Below are 15807 nucleotides of genomic sequence, written 5' to 3' on the forward strand. Positions count from 1 at the left end.
GGTGCCACATGGTAAAGACAGCCACATCCTCAATAAAAAGGAAATTAAAATAAGCAGCAATGAATGTTTACGTTGAAATCTTCCAACCACTGAGCCATCTATGAATGATACCTTAAAGGGCATCTAGGATCTCTCTCCAAGGAAATACCAATTGGGTTCTGTATTTGTACCATAATAATGGTCAATATATAGTCATTTAATAATTTCATTTATCCAGCTCGTAAGCTGCTTTCATCTCCTTAATATTCTGTCTAAGTAAGCTCCAGTTTAGACTTTTTCTACTTCTCAATGTCAAAACGTGTTAAATAATAATTAGATGGTCACGTTTGGATATATATTTTTTTTATAGTTCTCTACGTTAATAGCATAGCGTAGAAAAGATCACAAAAAAATAAATATGTCAAAAATAATTTGGACTGATTTGATAATGCCCAACCACCACAGCGTGCAATAGGCCACAGACGGACGAGGGGAGGGTTTGGGTGATGAGGGGACCCTGGGATCCAGAGCGTCTTACCATCACTGGCGCTGTTGGCCACGAGCGAGCCCGTCTCTGGCATCCCCGTTTCACAAGAAATTTGACGCATGATAATCGCGTTTATGAAGTTGGCCGCAGTCATGGTGGTCTTACCGAGTGCTCGGAGCTCTTGTTCCTGAACGGACATCGGTTTGTTTTGAGTCTTTTCCCTACTAGGTGTGCCACTTTCTCCACGGCCAGCAGCGTTATCCGACTGGGGGGGCAGCAGGTGAGGGGGTCGCCCTGAGTGGTGAGAGGCTGAAGAGCCCTGGGGGTAGGGGCTGGGGTAACCCCCTTGGTTAGGGCTGGCCAGCTTGGGGTCAGATTTGCTGGAGGATATAGAGGGCCCATGTTGATCTTGGGTGTGTTTGGGAAGGCCTCCCCTACTCTTGCCCCCATCCCGGCCCATTTCCTTAGAGTCCATGCTTTGTTGGTAGCCGTAGCCTGGGTAGCGATTTGAGCCTGGCATGGACCTGTCAGAGGAAAACAAAAATCACTAAAACAGTCAGTAAACATGCCAACCACAGACGAACCCCCACCACCATCTGCACATCATATTTAGAAGAACCACAGAAGAAGGCACGTGCAGTAGGAGATACTTAGCCATTTATCCAACCATGCATGTCACCAAGCAGGTTACCTTAGCACAGAGGGGTTGTTGTGGTCGCTGACAGGCAGACTCTTGCCCCCAGTGTTGTGCAGGACACTGGGCCTCTGCTGGACACTGTCCTGGGTGCGAGGGGACACCGGGGAGTGCTGGTGGCCATAGCCAGAGTGGGAGGAGGGCCTGACACTACCACCTGAGCTGTGCTCTGTGCCTGAGGGAGGGAGGGTACAGATACTTTACACACAGCACAGAGCTCATTTCATCTCATTGAACAACAGCATAGACATCCAACACAGACAATGTGCAGTAAATGTACTACTATCATGGTAATAACATAATAGTGTAATAATTGAATAGCAGAAAAACAAACAGGCAGTGAGTGGGTCTATATCTTCACACACCTGGTCTCCAGATGGGGGCATGTTCCACGTTGCCGTGAGAGATCCCCTTCTCTCTGTCCCTGTCCCGCTCTCTCTCCCGTTCTCTGTCTCTGTCCCGTTGTCTCTCGCGATCCCTCTCTCTCTCCCTCTCCTGTTCCCTGTCCCTCTCGCGGTCTCTCTCCCTCTCCCTCTCGCGGTCTCTCTCCCGCTCGCGGTCAGCAGAGGACGGTGTGCCGTGCTGCTTGCTCATGTGTTGGGGCCCAACTACACAGCACAGGAGAGACACAAACAAAACACAGATGAGTCCGGCACACAGCATCACATTTAAAACACAGAACGCTGGCTGGTGTAGAGTCCAGTCCAGTACCTGGTGAGATGGGAGAGGAGGTGTATGGTTGGCTAGGGAAGGCTCCAGGGATGTAGGTGATGCGGTCCATAGGGGAGCCGGAAGACCCTGCAGAGGGAGGGACCAGGACAGGTAAGTGTGGCACCTGAGACAGATCGATGATCCCTGGGAACAAGAAGAAAGAACAACACTAGTCAAAACTACAGACTGCACTACACTGGTCCAGCTAGGCTACTTTTTGTGTGTGTATGTTTGCACCATGACCAGAGTGAGGCTCACCGCGCGGGGCAGCAGAGTAGGGCAGTTGGAGGGGCTGGTCCCGTGGCGAGAGCCCCCTCAGCAGGTCTGAGCGCTGGGCAGCCATGGCGGCGGCTGCAGGCCACTGGTGCATCTGCTGGGAGGTGATGTAGTCGTTGAGCAGCGTCTGGCGGTTCTCCAGGGCCGCCGTGTCGGGGAAGCCCCGGATCAGGTAGGGGTAGGGGTGAGGGTAGCCAGGGTTAGGGGCCAGGTGGCGAGGCAGGTAGTAGGCTGCTAAATGAGGAGGAAGACAAAGAGACCATATAAAGCCATCATATAGTCACGTACACCGTCCCCCCAACCACACAGAAAGAGCAGTTATTGAAGGAGCTCCTATGTAGAACTGTACAGTGGACACGAGAATGGTCCAGTCGTGTACTACGTACCTGGGTCGATGGGGATGCCCTGACGCAGGGCAGCAGGGTCAAAGGCCAGGGGGATCTGACCTCGGTACACGTCAGCCCCCAGACCCTGCAGCAGACGCTCGTACGACGCCAGGGACGCCTGTTGTTGGGCCTGTTGTTGGGCCTGCTGCTCGGCAACGCCCGGCAGCGGTGACTTGCCGGAGCTCATCTCCCTAGGGGTGGGTGTGGACTTGCGCTCCTGAGGCTGATTCTTATTGGAGCCTGGACCACACAGAGGAGAGACGGGAGAGAGAAGGATGCTTCAGAACACAAACACAGAGGGCTTCACATGAGCTCTTTTCATTTCAACCCAGGGTGAAAAACAATCAATGCGTTACAATCGGACAGGTTCTACGACAGTGCACAGTCCGGTGTCAGTGTGTGACATACCTTCATGCTGCCGCTGGCCTGATTCTCTGGACAGGGGGGATCCTCTGTGAGAAGGCCCAGTGTAGGGAGCCCTCATGCCACCCTTGTGTTCCTCGTAGCCAACGGGGCTGTGGTGGGCCTTGCCACCCTGTTCACCCCCCATGGCCAGAGGCGAGGAGCGGGCCATGGAGCTGGCCGTGCTGACCACAGCGCTGGGCCGACCCTTAGGACCTTCCTCGTAGCGGCCCCGCTGCTCAGGCCCCCGCATCTCCAGGTGAGGGGGCATGCCGTAGTGGGAGCGTGGGGAGCTGGCGATGATGGAACGAACGTCATGCCCCTTCCTTAAGCCACCCTGCTCCTGCTTCATAGGAGCACCCTGAAAAAAGGAAACACTGAATATCTTTTCTTGCTTTTATTTCCTTGACGCACAGTGCATCTACAGTGTGGCGTTCCACTCACCTGTGCTATGATGCCATCTTTGCCAACCTTGGCCATCATCATGCCATCGGGCATCTGTCGTAGCTCCTCTCTGGGGATGAGGTGGATGGATCGGCCCCCCTCCTTCACGGTGGGCACCATGCCGTCTCGTCCCTTCATGGGGTCAGCCATCTGGCCAGGCCCTCGGGGCGGGGAGCCCTCTCTCTTCATCTGCTTGGGCTCTCGCCTCATGTAGCCATCCTGGGGTTCCATGTGACGGGGGATACCTGGGGGGAAGAGGAGGGGTGGAACACAAACACACAGGAGTTCAAATTTGAAGTCAGACTGGAACTTTTTTGACAATTAACTTCTCTTGAGCGATTGTACAACTAGGCGAGGTGACCATACCCTGATGCAGTGTATGGAATATAAAAAAATTGTGAGTCTATTTGCTTACCCTGTGAAATGGAACCACGGATGTGGTGGGTCGGGTGTGGGCTGTCTCTCTCATGGGGCATGGCTCTACCCATCAGACCTGAAGTATGTGCGGGAGTGAAGAAAGAGTAGCATTTTTTACGTTCTTGTAGGACTCTAGTCTATGTAAAGTACATGCTAGAGCTCTTAGAGGGTAGCGGACTCCTCAACTTACCCTCACAGTTGGCTGCAGACAGAGAGTCCCTCATGGGCAGCCCCCTGGAGATCCCTCCCTCCATGACATCATAGGGGCGCTTCAGCCCCAAGATCTCCCCAGGCTGGCCCCGGCTGTCTTCTTTAGGGTTCTGAGAGGGTAGGCCTGAGGAAAACACGCCACAAACAACAGTCAACAGAGGGCATTGAGAGGTGGCTTTAACTCTTCAAGACTAAAGGCGATGCCTCTGTTCCTGTTGTTACAGTATGTGCACTACTGTTCAAAAGTTTGGGGCCACTTAGAAATGTCCTTGTTTTTGAAAGAAAAGCACATTTTTGGTCCATTATAATGATCAGAAATACAGTGTAGACATTGTTAATGTTGTAATTGACTATTGTTGCTGGAAACGGCGGATTTCTTATGGTATATCTACATAGGCCCATTATCAGCAACCATCACTCCTGTGTTCCAATGGCACGTTATGTTAGCTAATCCAAGTTTATCATTTTAAAAGGCTAATTGATCATTAGAAAACCCTTTTGCAATTATGTTAGCACAGCTGAAAACTGTTGTCCTGATTACAGAAGCAATACAACTGGCCTAATTGATCAATTTGATGTTATTTTAATGGACAAAAGATGTGCTTTTCTTTCAAAAACAATGACATTTCTAAGTGACCCCAAACTTTTGAACGGTAGTCTAAGAGTAGTAGCACGGTGTTTCTAGAAGGTTAGAGAACTGACGGTCATAGGTGAGGATGTGTCCGCTGATACCCTCATAGACCACGTGTCCTTTGGACAGGGCCTCGTCCCGCTCCCTCTCTGCCCTGCTGGGATTGTCTTCCGTGATCAGACGGGTTATGGTCCCCTTGTACAGAACGTCAGCCGGGGTGCCCTGTGGAGGGAGGGACAAACGCAGAGGAACACAACAGCCAATCACCCCACAAGATACAGCAGATGTCAGTTTAACCCTTTCATTGCTCGTTGTTGTAAGATGCATATTTGTCCTGAATGTTATTTTTTTATTGTGACGATGATTAAGATCATACGGATCGTTTATCGTTCACTGATGCCAATCGGAGAATTGTGTGGCAATTGTTGTAATGCGCGTGGATGTCACGTTATAATTCAACGAATACAGAGCTTTATGTCCCGACCGCTGCTGCAACAGAGCCCACACGCTAAACAAATTGAATTGCTCACTACTATACCAGCAGCAGCCTAGTCACATAAGAACACAATTTGTGTCTCAGACAATACCCCCCACACACACTCTGCAGTGCTAACACTAGGTGACAGAACGGCAGCAGCGGGTTTGGTCAGGGCTATTGAGTCATATCTCTGGCACACTTTCAGTGCGAGTCAGATTTGCGCCATGGCTAGTGAGGGTTTACGTAAGCCTGCTGGGAGGCTGAGAGAGAGAGCACGCACAGGCCTGTCCCCCCCCAAAAACGCCTTTCGTCAACTAACACTTTTTTACCCACCCTTACTAGCTCTGACTTAGCTCTGACTCCTTTATTGAGGGAAAATGTACTTACCATGACTGTGATATGTGGGTGTCCCTCCTAGCTGCCTTAAAATAAATGCACTAACTGTACGTCACTCTGCTAAATGACTAAAATGTACATGTCAAATGATATTCGAGGGGGGGGGTCGGGGGATAGTGACGTCAGACGCCAGACCATAAGTGTAAGGTTATTAGGGGGGGGGGTTGGGCTTGTCTCACAGGATCAAGTGGCCTTGACAGACACAAACACCCTTCCTATCTCCCTTATCTACCCTCAGCAACAAATGTCATCAAGGGAGATGCGAGAGACCTACGCACCCGATGCCGCAAAGCTTATCTGTACACACACACACACCTCATTGACAGATAGGCTTTCACTCTGCCTAGCAGTCAGCTAGACAAACAAAGGAGTCGCCGGGCGACATCCCCACCCACTCTGATTATATACGACCTCTCACCTTTCCCTCAGTTATCTATCTGGGCACATATAATCTCATCCCATTTCCAGGCCAGTTGGCTGAGGGAGTTATTACATCAGGCTGAAGACCGTGCGTATCAGTGACGGGGCTTAGCGAGTGGAGAGAGTAAACAGATAAATCAAGTAGGGAACAGACGTGGTACAATGTGTACCTGTTGCTAGGGCGACAGGGAGCAGTCAGAGCCACGGTTATGTCACACCAGTCAGGATCAACAGGGAGATCCTGCCTGCCTGTTGCCACAGTCTTTACCCAGCCTAACTTTCCAGCCTGGGCTCATGACCTCTCAACACGCCTGTGTCGTTGTCCTCGTTTCATTTGGAGACGTACAATAAACAGTCCGGTGAGAATTTTAGGCCAAAGCTGTTAGTCATGATAATAAGTACGGCCCATTTAGCAGCAGCACAGCGTTGAGGTCGGTGTGTTGCTCTTACCTGGGTGATGGAGCCTCCTCGGTAGGAGATGGGGGAGTCCTGGTGAACTCTGGTCCCAGGGATGCCCTTCGTGATGCTGCCACCCTGCACCGCTGGCATGGACCCTGCAAATTCAACACATCCAGGAGAACAAAGTCAGGGCTTTCCACTGGCATGGAGGTCTGTTTATGCACCAATAACAGAGCAGAGAATCCGTATGAGCAGAGAACAGTGTACCGACAGAGGGGTGTGTAGTGTATCTAGCTGTGAACTCACCACGTCCAGCGTTGGCGTCGTGGGGCGCCCCCTGCGTGGACAGGTTCTCTGCCTGGGAGGACGAGCACCGCGGGGACAGCTGCTCCTGCTTCACCACGGGGTAGGGACCTGGTGTGTGCGAGTCAGAGGGGGACAGTGTGAGATAAGAGCAGAGAGGAGAGTGTGTCAGTGCAGAAAGCCCAGGACACCCAAACGGAGAATTGAAGGTTAGGGTAAGAAGAGGGCAACTCACCAGCAAACCAAGGCTGGGAATGCTGCACCCACTCCAGACACTTGGACTCACCCACTTTCCTCTGATCCATCCAGGACAAACCCATCTGTGCAGGGGGCATCTTCCCATGGTCCATCCCGTGAGCCGGGCTATGCAGCTGCACTGGGGTTCCCTGCGAACCACACAGCAACAACAGTGAGCATAGTGCATGGCAACACTCCATTCACTTTCCCCATAACTTCTAAATGGGTGCTACGATTCTCTGGAGAAACGTTAATGTACTGTACCTGTGTGATAGACCCCCCTGGCTTGTTGGAGGAGATGAGAGGGGGTGGCTCTGGCATGTGGAGGGGGCGCACCGCTGCCAACCTGACGCCATCCTGCTGCAGACCAGGGGGCCCAGAGTGTCCAACCTGCTGGAAAGCTGAGATCACAGACAGATACTTCTATATGGATACAAATATAGACAGAGCAGGATTGGATAGGAAATAACAGTTAAAGGGGATTGGCTAAGGATAGCGCAAAGCAAGGGGGCATAACAGTGAAATGGGAGCTGGCACCTGAACTACAGGGGATGAGGTTCTGATGATGCTGCCCTGAGGACAACAAATTCAACAAACATTTCCCAACAAAGTACGGTATGGGAGCCCTTGTGGTTAGAGACAGCTCGTAGTGGGACTCACAGGAGTTATAATGGAGCAGGTGTTGATCGTGGCTGAGCTTGGCCATGTCTCGAGGGGACATTGGGTAGGGGGACATGACAGGCCGGCCCAGGGTAGTGGCCCTCAGGTCCTCTGGCCCCACCGCCTGCTTCTTAGGGTCTCCGTGTGGAGAGAAGGCCCGGGACTTATCTGTAAGATGGGACACACAAACACACACTCAGCAACTAGCCAAACCTGGCCCTTACCAAAACTTTCTGGAAGCCGAGAGCCATCCCTTGGCCAGCACTAGCTTGTTATGCTCCTCCTTATCATCATCATCATAGCAAGGAGCGCAGCCAGCCACACAGCAACGCTGCTCCACACAGCCATCTCTTGTGTTTAGAGTACAAACACACTGCCAAACCCATTGCTAGTGTTTAGTGTACACACACACAGTCAAACCCCGCTAAGGAAGTGAATTTAGCTAGGCGTGTGTTGGCCGAAGGGGTATGAGTTAGGGATAGAGCAGGGCGGGGTGTGAACCTACGTAATCCGTGAAGTAGAGTCTGCAGCCACCTCTCGTTGCCTTCCAGCTCTGCAGGGACACAGACATACTGCAGCTGATCACATACCCGGTACTCACATCATCACACTCATACATACACTCACACATGTCCATGTGACTCGAATCCCTACACACATAGGCTACCTCCTCAGTTTACTGTATTGTGACTCACACAGAACACCGTCCCCCCTTGCCACTGGGCTGTGTTATCTCCAGGGTTCATAACAATAGGAAATCCTCCAGTTACATAGGCCCTGGTCCCGGCCTACCTCGGCTTCTTTAAGGGCCCCAGATGGAAACTCTTCAGTTCATCTTGTGTCAACATCTTCTAAATTAAGACTAGGTCTAGACAGGTCAAGCAATTAACATGGAGCACAACTCTCAAAGGATATCCAAGACTGAACTCAACAACCCGACACAGATCCCGCTGCACGGGGATACCAAAGATCAATACCAGCACTACACCAAACAGTGTAGAACTGACATAATTCCCCTCAAATCAGCACGTAGCCTAATAATCTAGAGCCAAGGGAGTTGGGTTTAGACTGAGCAGAAGGATGAGAGGAGCTGAAAAGAGAGAGATAGAAAAAGAAAGCAAGAGAGAGAAAGAGAGAGAGAGAGAGGGAGGGAGAGGGAGAGGGAGAGGGAGCTGGTGTTCGTACCATCCTTGTCGCTGGTGGAGGGGCTGCGTGGGCGGACGCGGGGGCTGCTGATGTTGTGTGGGTCTCTGTCTCCCTGCGCTGGGTAAGGGTGCTGTTTGCTGGGCTGACCTGCATGCTGCTGCTGCTTGGCCTCCTGGGAGGACTCTCCGTGGGCCATGGTGATCTGCTGCTGGTAGAGAGCCAGGGCATGGGGGGGCAGCACGGCCTTACCAACCCCACCCCGCGGGACACCCTCCGGGATCTGGGGCATCTGCATAAACAGTAGAGAGGCATGGTGAGTAGCTAATACACATACAAAAACTAACCTTACACACATCCAATGACCCTGTTCCTCTTATTGTTCTCCTTAATGTCTGGCATCTTGTTCCTCCTCTGGGTCAATCTATCCCATCTGCTCCAGATGGCCTGCTTATCTAATACAAATATGTCTTTATCATTTACCCGTCATGTTGTTATCTGTGGAAGCAGCAGTATTGTCATTACAGGAGGGCTGGCCTTAATACTACTGACAGGGGTAGAATAACCAGGCTGGACATATCTAAGGATTTATATGTGACTGTATACCAGGCTGGACTTACAGTTGAAGTCGGAAGTTTACATACACTTAGGTTGGAGTCAATAAAACTCGTTTTTCAACTACTCCCCAAATTTCTTGTTAACAAACTATAGTTTTGACAAGTCGGTTAGAAAATCTACTTTGTGCATGACACAAGTAATTTTTCCAACAATTGTTTACAGACAGATTATTTCACTTATAATTCACTGTATCACAATTGCAGTGGGTCAGAAGTTTACATACACTAAGTCGACTGTGCCTTTAAACAGCTTGGAAACCACGCAGCCGTCATACCGCTCAGTAAGGAGACGCGTTCTGTCTCCTAGAGATGAACGTACTTTGGTGTGAAAAGTGCAAATCAATCCCAGAACAACAGCAAAGGACCTCATGAAGATGCTGGAGGAAACAGGTACAAAAGTATCTATATCCACTGTAAAATGAGTCCTATATTGAAATAACCTGAAAGGCCGCTCAACAAGGAAGAAGCCACTGCTCCAAAACAGCCATAAAAAAAGCCAGACCACGGTTTGCAACTGCACATGGGGACAAAGGTCGTACTCTTTGGAGAAATGTCCTCTGGTCTGATGAAACAAAAATAGAACTGTTTGGCCATAATGACCATTGTTATGTTTGGAGGAAAAAGGGGGAGGCTTGCAAGCCGAAGAACACCATCCCAACCGTGAAGCACGGTGGTGGCAGCATCATGTTGTGGGTGTGCTTTGTTACAGGAGGGACTGGTGCACTTCACAAAATAGATGGCATCATGAGGCAGGAAAATTATGTGGATATATTGAAGCAACATCTCAAGACATCAGTCAGGATGTTAAAGCTTGGTCGCAAATGGGTCTTCCAAATGGACAATGACCCCAAGCATACTTCCAAAGCTGTGACAAAATGGCATATGGACAACAAAAGTCAAGGTATTGAGTGGCCATCACAAAGCCCTGACCTCAATCGTATAGAAAATTTGTGGGCAGAACTGAAAAAGCGTGTGCGAGCAAGGAGGCCTACAAACCTGACTCCGTTACACCAGCTCAGTCAGGAGGAATGGGACAAAATTTACCCAACTTATTGTGGGAAGCTTGTGGAAGGCTACCCGAAACGTTTGACCCAAATAAAACAATTTAAAGGCAATGCTACCAAATACTAATTGAGTGTATGTAAACTTCTGACCCACTGGGAATGTGATGAAAGAAATAAAAGCTGAAAGAAATAATTTTCTCTACTATTATTCTGACATTTCACATTCTTAAAATAAAGTGGTGATCCTAACTGTCCTAAGACGGGGAATTTTTACTAGTATTAAATGTCAGGAATTGCGAAAAACTGAGTTTAAATGTATTTGGCTAAGGTGTATGTAAACTTCCGACTTCAACTGTATATGTGACTGTATACCAGACTGGACTTATAAATCCTTAGATAAGTGACTGTATACCAGGTTGGCTCTCATCTCATATGCTCTCCAAGGATGGAGAAGACTAAGATACAGGTTGCAGGGCCTGACGACAGTGTGTAAAGAGACGAGGGGTTAAGTGGTAAGACTCACAATAGGGGGGATGGTCGCAGCCCTCTGTTTGAGCTGCTTCAGGTCCATGGGCTTCTGCAGGGGGGAGGAGATGACCCCATCATGAGCATAGTTTAGAAGGCTGGGCCGGTTTGGGGACGTCATCCTGGAGAGAGAAATAAAAAAGGAGGGAATGAAGAAGAGGAAAGAACGAGAGAGAGAGAGAGCGAAGGGGAGGAGGGAGGAAAGAGAGAGAAAAAGAGCAAAATAGTGTGAAAGAGAGCGAGAAAGAAAGTGGAGTGCGAGAGAGAATGTGAGAGAGAGAGAGAGAGAGAGAGAGAGAAAGAGAGCAAGAGAGTGCGAGCCAGAGCGCACACCCGAGAGATCGAGCCCGCACGAGAGAGCGCAAGAGAGCGAGAGAAAAAGAATGAGGGAGGTAACTAGAACACACTTTCTCATTCAGTAGCCTGCCAATGGATGTACCACACATTCCTTAATATGGCCATAGCCGGGCTTCTCTTATTTACTTTTCCCATAAACACGGATTGACCCTGAGCAGAACCTCGCACTATGAAAACACAAAGAGAGCAGAGGGTCTGACTGCTTTTCCATCCCACGAGCCCAACCACCCATCCCCTACTCACAGATACACACATAAAAACACACACAGATACTCCGGAACACACACGTGAACACCCACACTCACACACACAATGAGAGAAACTGGGGCGCACACAGACACACACTCCCTCCCATTGTTTGCTTTGGCACAGAGGGCAACGTTCCCCTAGGCTCTGCCAATACATGCAGTCTGCTGTCATGGAAAAAACTGAACAAATACTCTGCAAACACTGCAGGACGAATCCCCACTTCTGTCAGCCCACATCTTTGACACACACATTGCGTCTGCAGGCACGCACACACAAACATCTTAGAACTTGGACCATAAACCGAAAATTATCAACACCGACCCAACCGGCCAGTTAGAGGACATTTTACTGATATAGATAATGATAATAAGTTGCCTTAAAAAAATCTGTGAATATAGGCGATTGCTAACAGGACAATTGAGCTACAGCATTCAAAGCAGTAGTAGTGGTTTTAAGGGTAATACACTGAACAAAAATATAAATGCAACATGCAAAGTGTTGGTCCCATTTTCATGAGCTGAAAAAAAGATGCCAGAAATGCTCCATATGCACAAAAAGCTTACTTCTCTCAAATGTTGTGCCAAATTTGTTCACATTCCTGTTAGTGAGTATTTGTCCTTTGCCAAGATAATCCATCTACCCGACAGATGTGGCATATCAAGAAGCTGATTCAATAGCATGATCATTACACAGGTGAACCTTGTGCTGGGGACAATAAAATGGCACTCTAAAATGTGCCGTTTTGTCACACAACGCCACAGATGTTTCAAATTTTGAGGGAGCGTGCAATTGGCATGCTGACTGCAGTAATGTCAACCAGAGCTGTTTCCAGAGAATTTATGTTGTTCTGAAACGAAGCTGAAAATGTTCCAGTTCTTCCATGGCCTGCATACTCACCAGACATGTCACCCATTAAGCATGTTTAGGATGCTCTGGATCGATGTGTACGACAGCGTATTCCAGTTCCCGACAAAATCCAGCACCTTTGCACAGCCACTGAAGAGGAGTGGGACAACATTTCACAGGCCACAATCAACAGCCTGATGAATTCTACACGAAAGAGATGTGTCGCGCTGCATGAGGCAAATGGTGGTCACACCAGACATTGACTGGTTTTCTGATCCAAACCCTTACCTTGTTTTTAAGGTATCTGTGATCAACAGATGCATATCTGTATTCCCAGTCTTGTGAAATCCATAGATCAGGGTCAAATTAACTAAATTACTATTACCTCGTTGCACTCACTTCTGTCATCATGAAGTGCTTTGAGAGACTAGTCAAGGCTCATATCACCTCTACCTCACCTGACACCCTAAACCCACTTCAATTTGCTTACCGCCCCAATAGATCCACAGATGATGCAATTGCCATTGCACTGCACACTGCCCTATCCCATCTGGACAAGAGGAATACCTATGTAAGAATGCTGTTAATTGACTCTAGCTCAGCATTCAACACCATAGTACCCTCCAAGCTCATCATTAAGCTCGAGGCCCTGGGTCTGAGCCCCGCTCTGTGCAACTGGGTCTGAGCCCAGCCCTGTGCAAGTGGGTCCTGGACTTCCTGACGGGCCACACCCCCAGGTGGTGAAGGTAGGAAACAACACCTCTACATGGGCCCACATGGATGCGTTCTTAGCCGCTTCCTGTACTCCCTTGATCACCCATGACTGCGTGGACACGCATGACTCCAATTCAATCATCAAACTTGCAGACGACGCAACAGTTGTCATGATAATCAGGCCTACAAGACAGACTACATGGAGGAGGTGAGGGCCCTGGGAGTGTGGTGCCAGGAAAATAACCTCTCACTCAACGTCAACAAAAGGAGATGATCGTGGACTTCAGTAAACGGCAGAGGGAGCACCCCCCTATCCACAGGACCGCTGTAGAGTATTGCCACAAATTGCCTGACAACTATGGGCCTGCAACTCCTTCACCCAGCCCCGAGCCCTTCACCTGCAACCCCTTCACCCAGCCCTTCACCTGCAACCCCTCCACCCAGCCCCGAACCCCCACCTGCAACCCCTCCACCCAGCCCCGAGCCCCCACCTGCAACCCCTCCACCCAGCCCCGAGCCCTTCACCTGCAACCACTCCACCCAGCCCCGAACCCCCACTTGCAACCCCTCCACCCAGCCCCGAGCCCTTCACCTGCAACCACTCCACCCAGCCCCGAGCCCTTCACCTGCAACCCCTCCACCCAGCCCCAACCCCCACTTGCAACCCCTCCACCCAGCCCCGAGCCCTTCACCTGCAACCACTCCACCCAGCCCCGAACCCTTCACCTGCAACCCCTCCACCCAGCCCCGAGCCCTTCACCTGCAACCCCTCCACCCAGCCCCGAACCCCCACCTGCAACCCCTCCACCCAGCCCCGAACCCCCCCCCCGCAACTCCTTCACCCAGCCCCGAGCCCTTCACCTGCAACCCCTCCACCCAGCCCCGAACCCCCACCTGCAACCCCTCCACCCAGCCCCGAACCCCCACCTGCAACCCCTCCACCCAGCCCCGAACCCCCACCTGCAACCCCTCCACCCAGCCCCGAACCCCCACCTGCAACCCCTCCACCCAGCCCCAGCCCCCACCTGCAACCCCCCACACAGCCCTGAGCCCCCACCTTCAACCCCCTCCACCCAGCCCCGAACCCCCACCTGCAACCCCTCCACCCAGCCCCACCTGCAACCCCTCCACCCAGCCCCAACCCCCACTTGCAACCCCTCCACCCAGCCCCGAGCCCTTCACCTGCAACCCCTCCACCCAGCCCCGAACCCCCACTTGCAACCCCTCCAACCAGCCCCGAGCCCTTCACCTGCAACCCCTCCACCCAGCCACGAACCCCCACACAGCCCTGAGCCTCCACCTTCAACCCCCGCCCAGCGCTGAGCCCCCATCTGCAACCCAGCCCCGAGCTTCGACCTGCAACCCCTCCACCAAGCCCCCACCTGCAAATCCCCACCCAGCCCTGAAGATCCACTTGCAACTCCTCCACACAGCCTTGAGCCTCTACCTGCAACCCCTCCACCAAGCCCCCACCTGCAACCCCCCACCCAGCCCTGAGCACCCACTTGCAACCTTTCCACCCAGCCTTAAGCAGCCACCTACAACCCCTCCACCCAGACTTGAGCCTCTACCTGCAACCTCTCCACCCAGCCCCAAGCCCCCACTTGCAACCCCCTGCACCCAGCCCCCACCTGCAACCCCTCCATCCAGCCCTAAAGACCCACTTGCAACCCCTCCACCCAGCCTTGAGCCTCTATCTGCAACCCCTCCACCCAGCCCCAATCCCCCACTTGCAATCCCCTGCACCCAGCCCCCACCTGCAACCCCTCCAACCAGACTTGAGCCTCTACCTGCAACCCCTTCACCAAGCCCACACCTGCAACCCCTCCACCCAGCCCCAATCCCCCACTTGCAATCCCCTGCACCCAGCCCCCACCTGCAACCCCTCCACCCAGCCCTGAGCCCCCACCTTCAACCCCCTCCACACAGCCCCAAGCCCCCACCTGCAACCCCTCCATCCAGCCCCGAGCTTCGACCTGCAACCCCCTCCACCCAGCCCTGAGCCCCCACCTGGAACCCCCTGCACCCAGCCCCCACCTGCAACCCCTCCACCCAGCCCTAAGCCCCTACCTGTTCTTCTCGGTGTTCTCCGACTCCTCCACCTCGTCAGCGCTGCAGGTGGCGCTAGAGTCACTGTCTGCATGGGAGCCCGTCTTGGGCTCGTGGTCCCTCTTGGAGATCTTGGAGGTGCTCTTGCTCTCCTCTGCCTCTGCAGTGGGGGGCTTTCTGTCTCCGTCTGTGGATTCACTGGGTAGCTCCTTGCTACAATCCCCTGCTTCGGTCTTCACCTCCTGCTTGATGGCCTTGTCCCCATCTCCTGGGGGCTTTTCATCTCCTCCCTGGACCATGTGAGGGCCTGAGGCCTCCTTGTCCCCAGGTTTGGAGCCAGCCTTGGCCCTACCGCCACCCTCCTCTTTAGCCTTGCTGTCCTCAGAGGACCGCGGAGAGGGCAGGCTCTCTGTGTCCGAGCTGTTGTTAGCCCCACCTGGTACAGGAGAGAGAGGAGAGTGAGATAGAGAGTGAGATAGAGAGTGAGCACGTGAGAGACAAAGGGAAGACCGCATATATTATATGGGCTGCCTGGCTAGAAAGTAACCTAGAGTAAATCATGTTATATCCTCTTGTCCCCTTTCACTCCGATCCCTCTCCCCTTATCTTGTTCCCCTTCTTTCTCTGAAACCAGATTTATAAAGTGCCACTTTTACACCTAATCAGGTTGCACTGTACAATGAGGGAGAACACAAAACCCAATTGTGATGATGGAAATCCCCTGGGGCTTCCCAGCTCTATTATGGTAACAGACTATTGGTGATTGTGTATCA

The 15807-nt window shown here is 51.7% G+C and overlaps 1 protein-coding gene across 13 annotated transcripts in view; it reads right to left on the reverse strand.

Annotated features, from left to right (window-relative positions):
- Positions 1-15807, reverse strand: part of LOC129826217 (nuclear receptor corepressor 2-like) — a 127016-nt gene that overhangs the window by 9513 nt on the left and 101696 nt on the right. For 6 of the 13 annotated variants that reach the window (XM_055886683.1, XM_055886682.1, XM_055886679.1 and 3 more), the window contains exons 20-39: positions 15056-15470; positions 10818-10941; positions 8716-8965; positions 8036-8083; positions 7531-7698; positions 7135-7271; positions 6869-7019; positions 6637-6744; positions 6382-6485; positions 4709-4859; positions 3987-4130; positions 3795-3872; positions 3380-3624; positions 2942-3296; positions 2534-2773; positions 2130-2381; positions 1872-2015; positions 1526-1768; positions 1158-1335; positions 518-990 (exon numbers count right to left, since the gene is read on the reverse strand). In XM_055886683.1, coding sequence (XP_055742658.1) covers positions 518-990; positions 1158-1335; positions 1526-1768; positions 1872-2015; positions 2130-2381; positions 2534-2773; positions 2942-3296; positions 3380-3624; positions 3795-3872; positions 3987-4130; positions 4709-4859; positions 6382-6485; positions 6637-6744; positions 6869-7019; positions 7135-7271; positions 7531-7698; positions 8036-8083; positions 8716-8965; positions 10818-10941; positions 15056-15470 — 4008 coding nt within the window. The remainder of the gene's footprint in view (positions 1-517; positions 991-1157; positions 1336-1525; positions 1769-1871; positions 2016-2129; positions 2382-2533; positions 2774-2941; positions 3297-3379; positions 3625-3794; positions 3873-3986; positions 4131-4708; positions 4860-6381; positions 6486-6636; positions 6745-6868; positions 7020-7134; positions 7272-7530; positions 7699-8035; positions 8084-8715; positions 8966-10817; positions 10942-15055; positions 15471-15807) is intronic. The other 7 variants (XM_055886690.1, XM_055886681.1, XM_055886687.1 and 4 more) reach the window with 7 other exon arrangements.

This window comes from Salvelinus fontinalis, chromosome 28 (genome assembly GCF_029448725.1).
Source record: "Salvelinus fontinalis isolate EN_2023a chromosome 28, ASM2944872v1, whole genome shotgun sequence".
NCBI lineage: Eukaryota > Metazoa > Chordata > Actinopteri > Salmoniformes > Salmonidae > Salvelinus > Salvelinus fontinalis.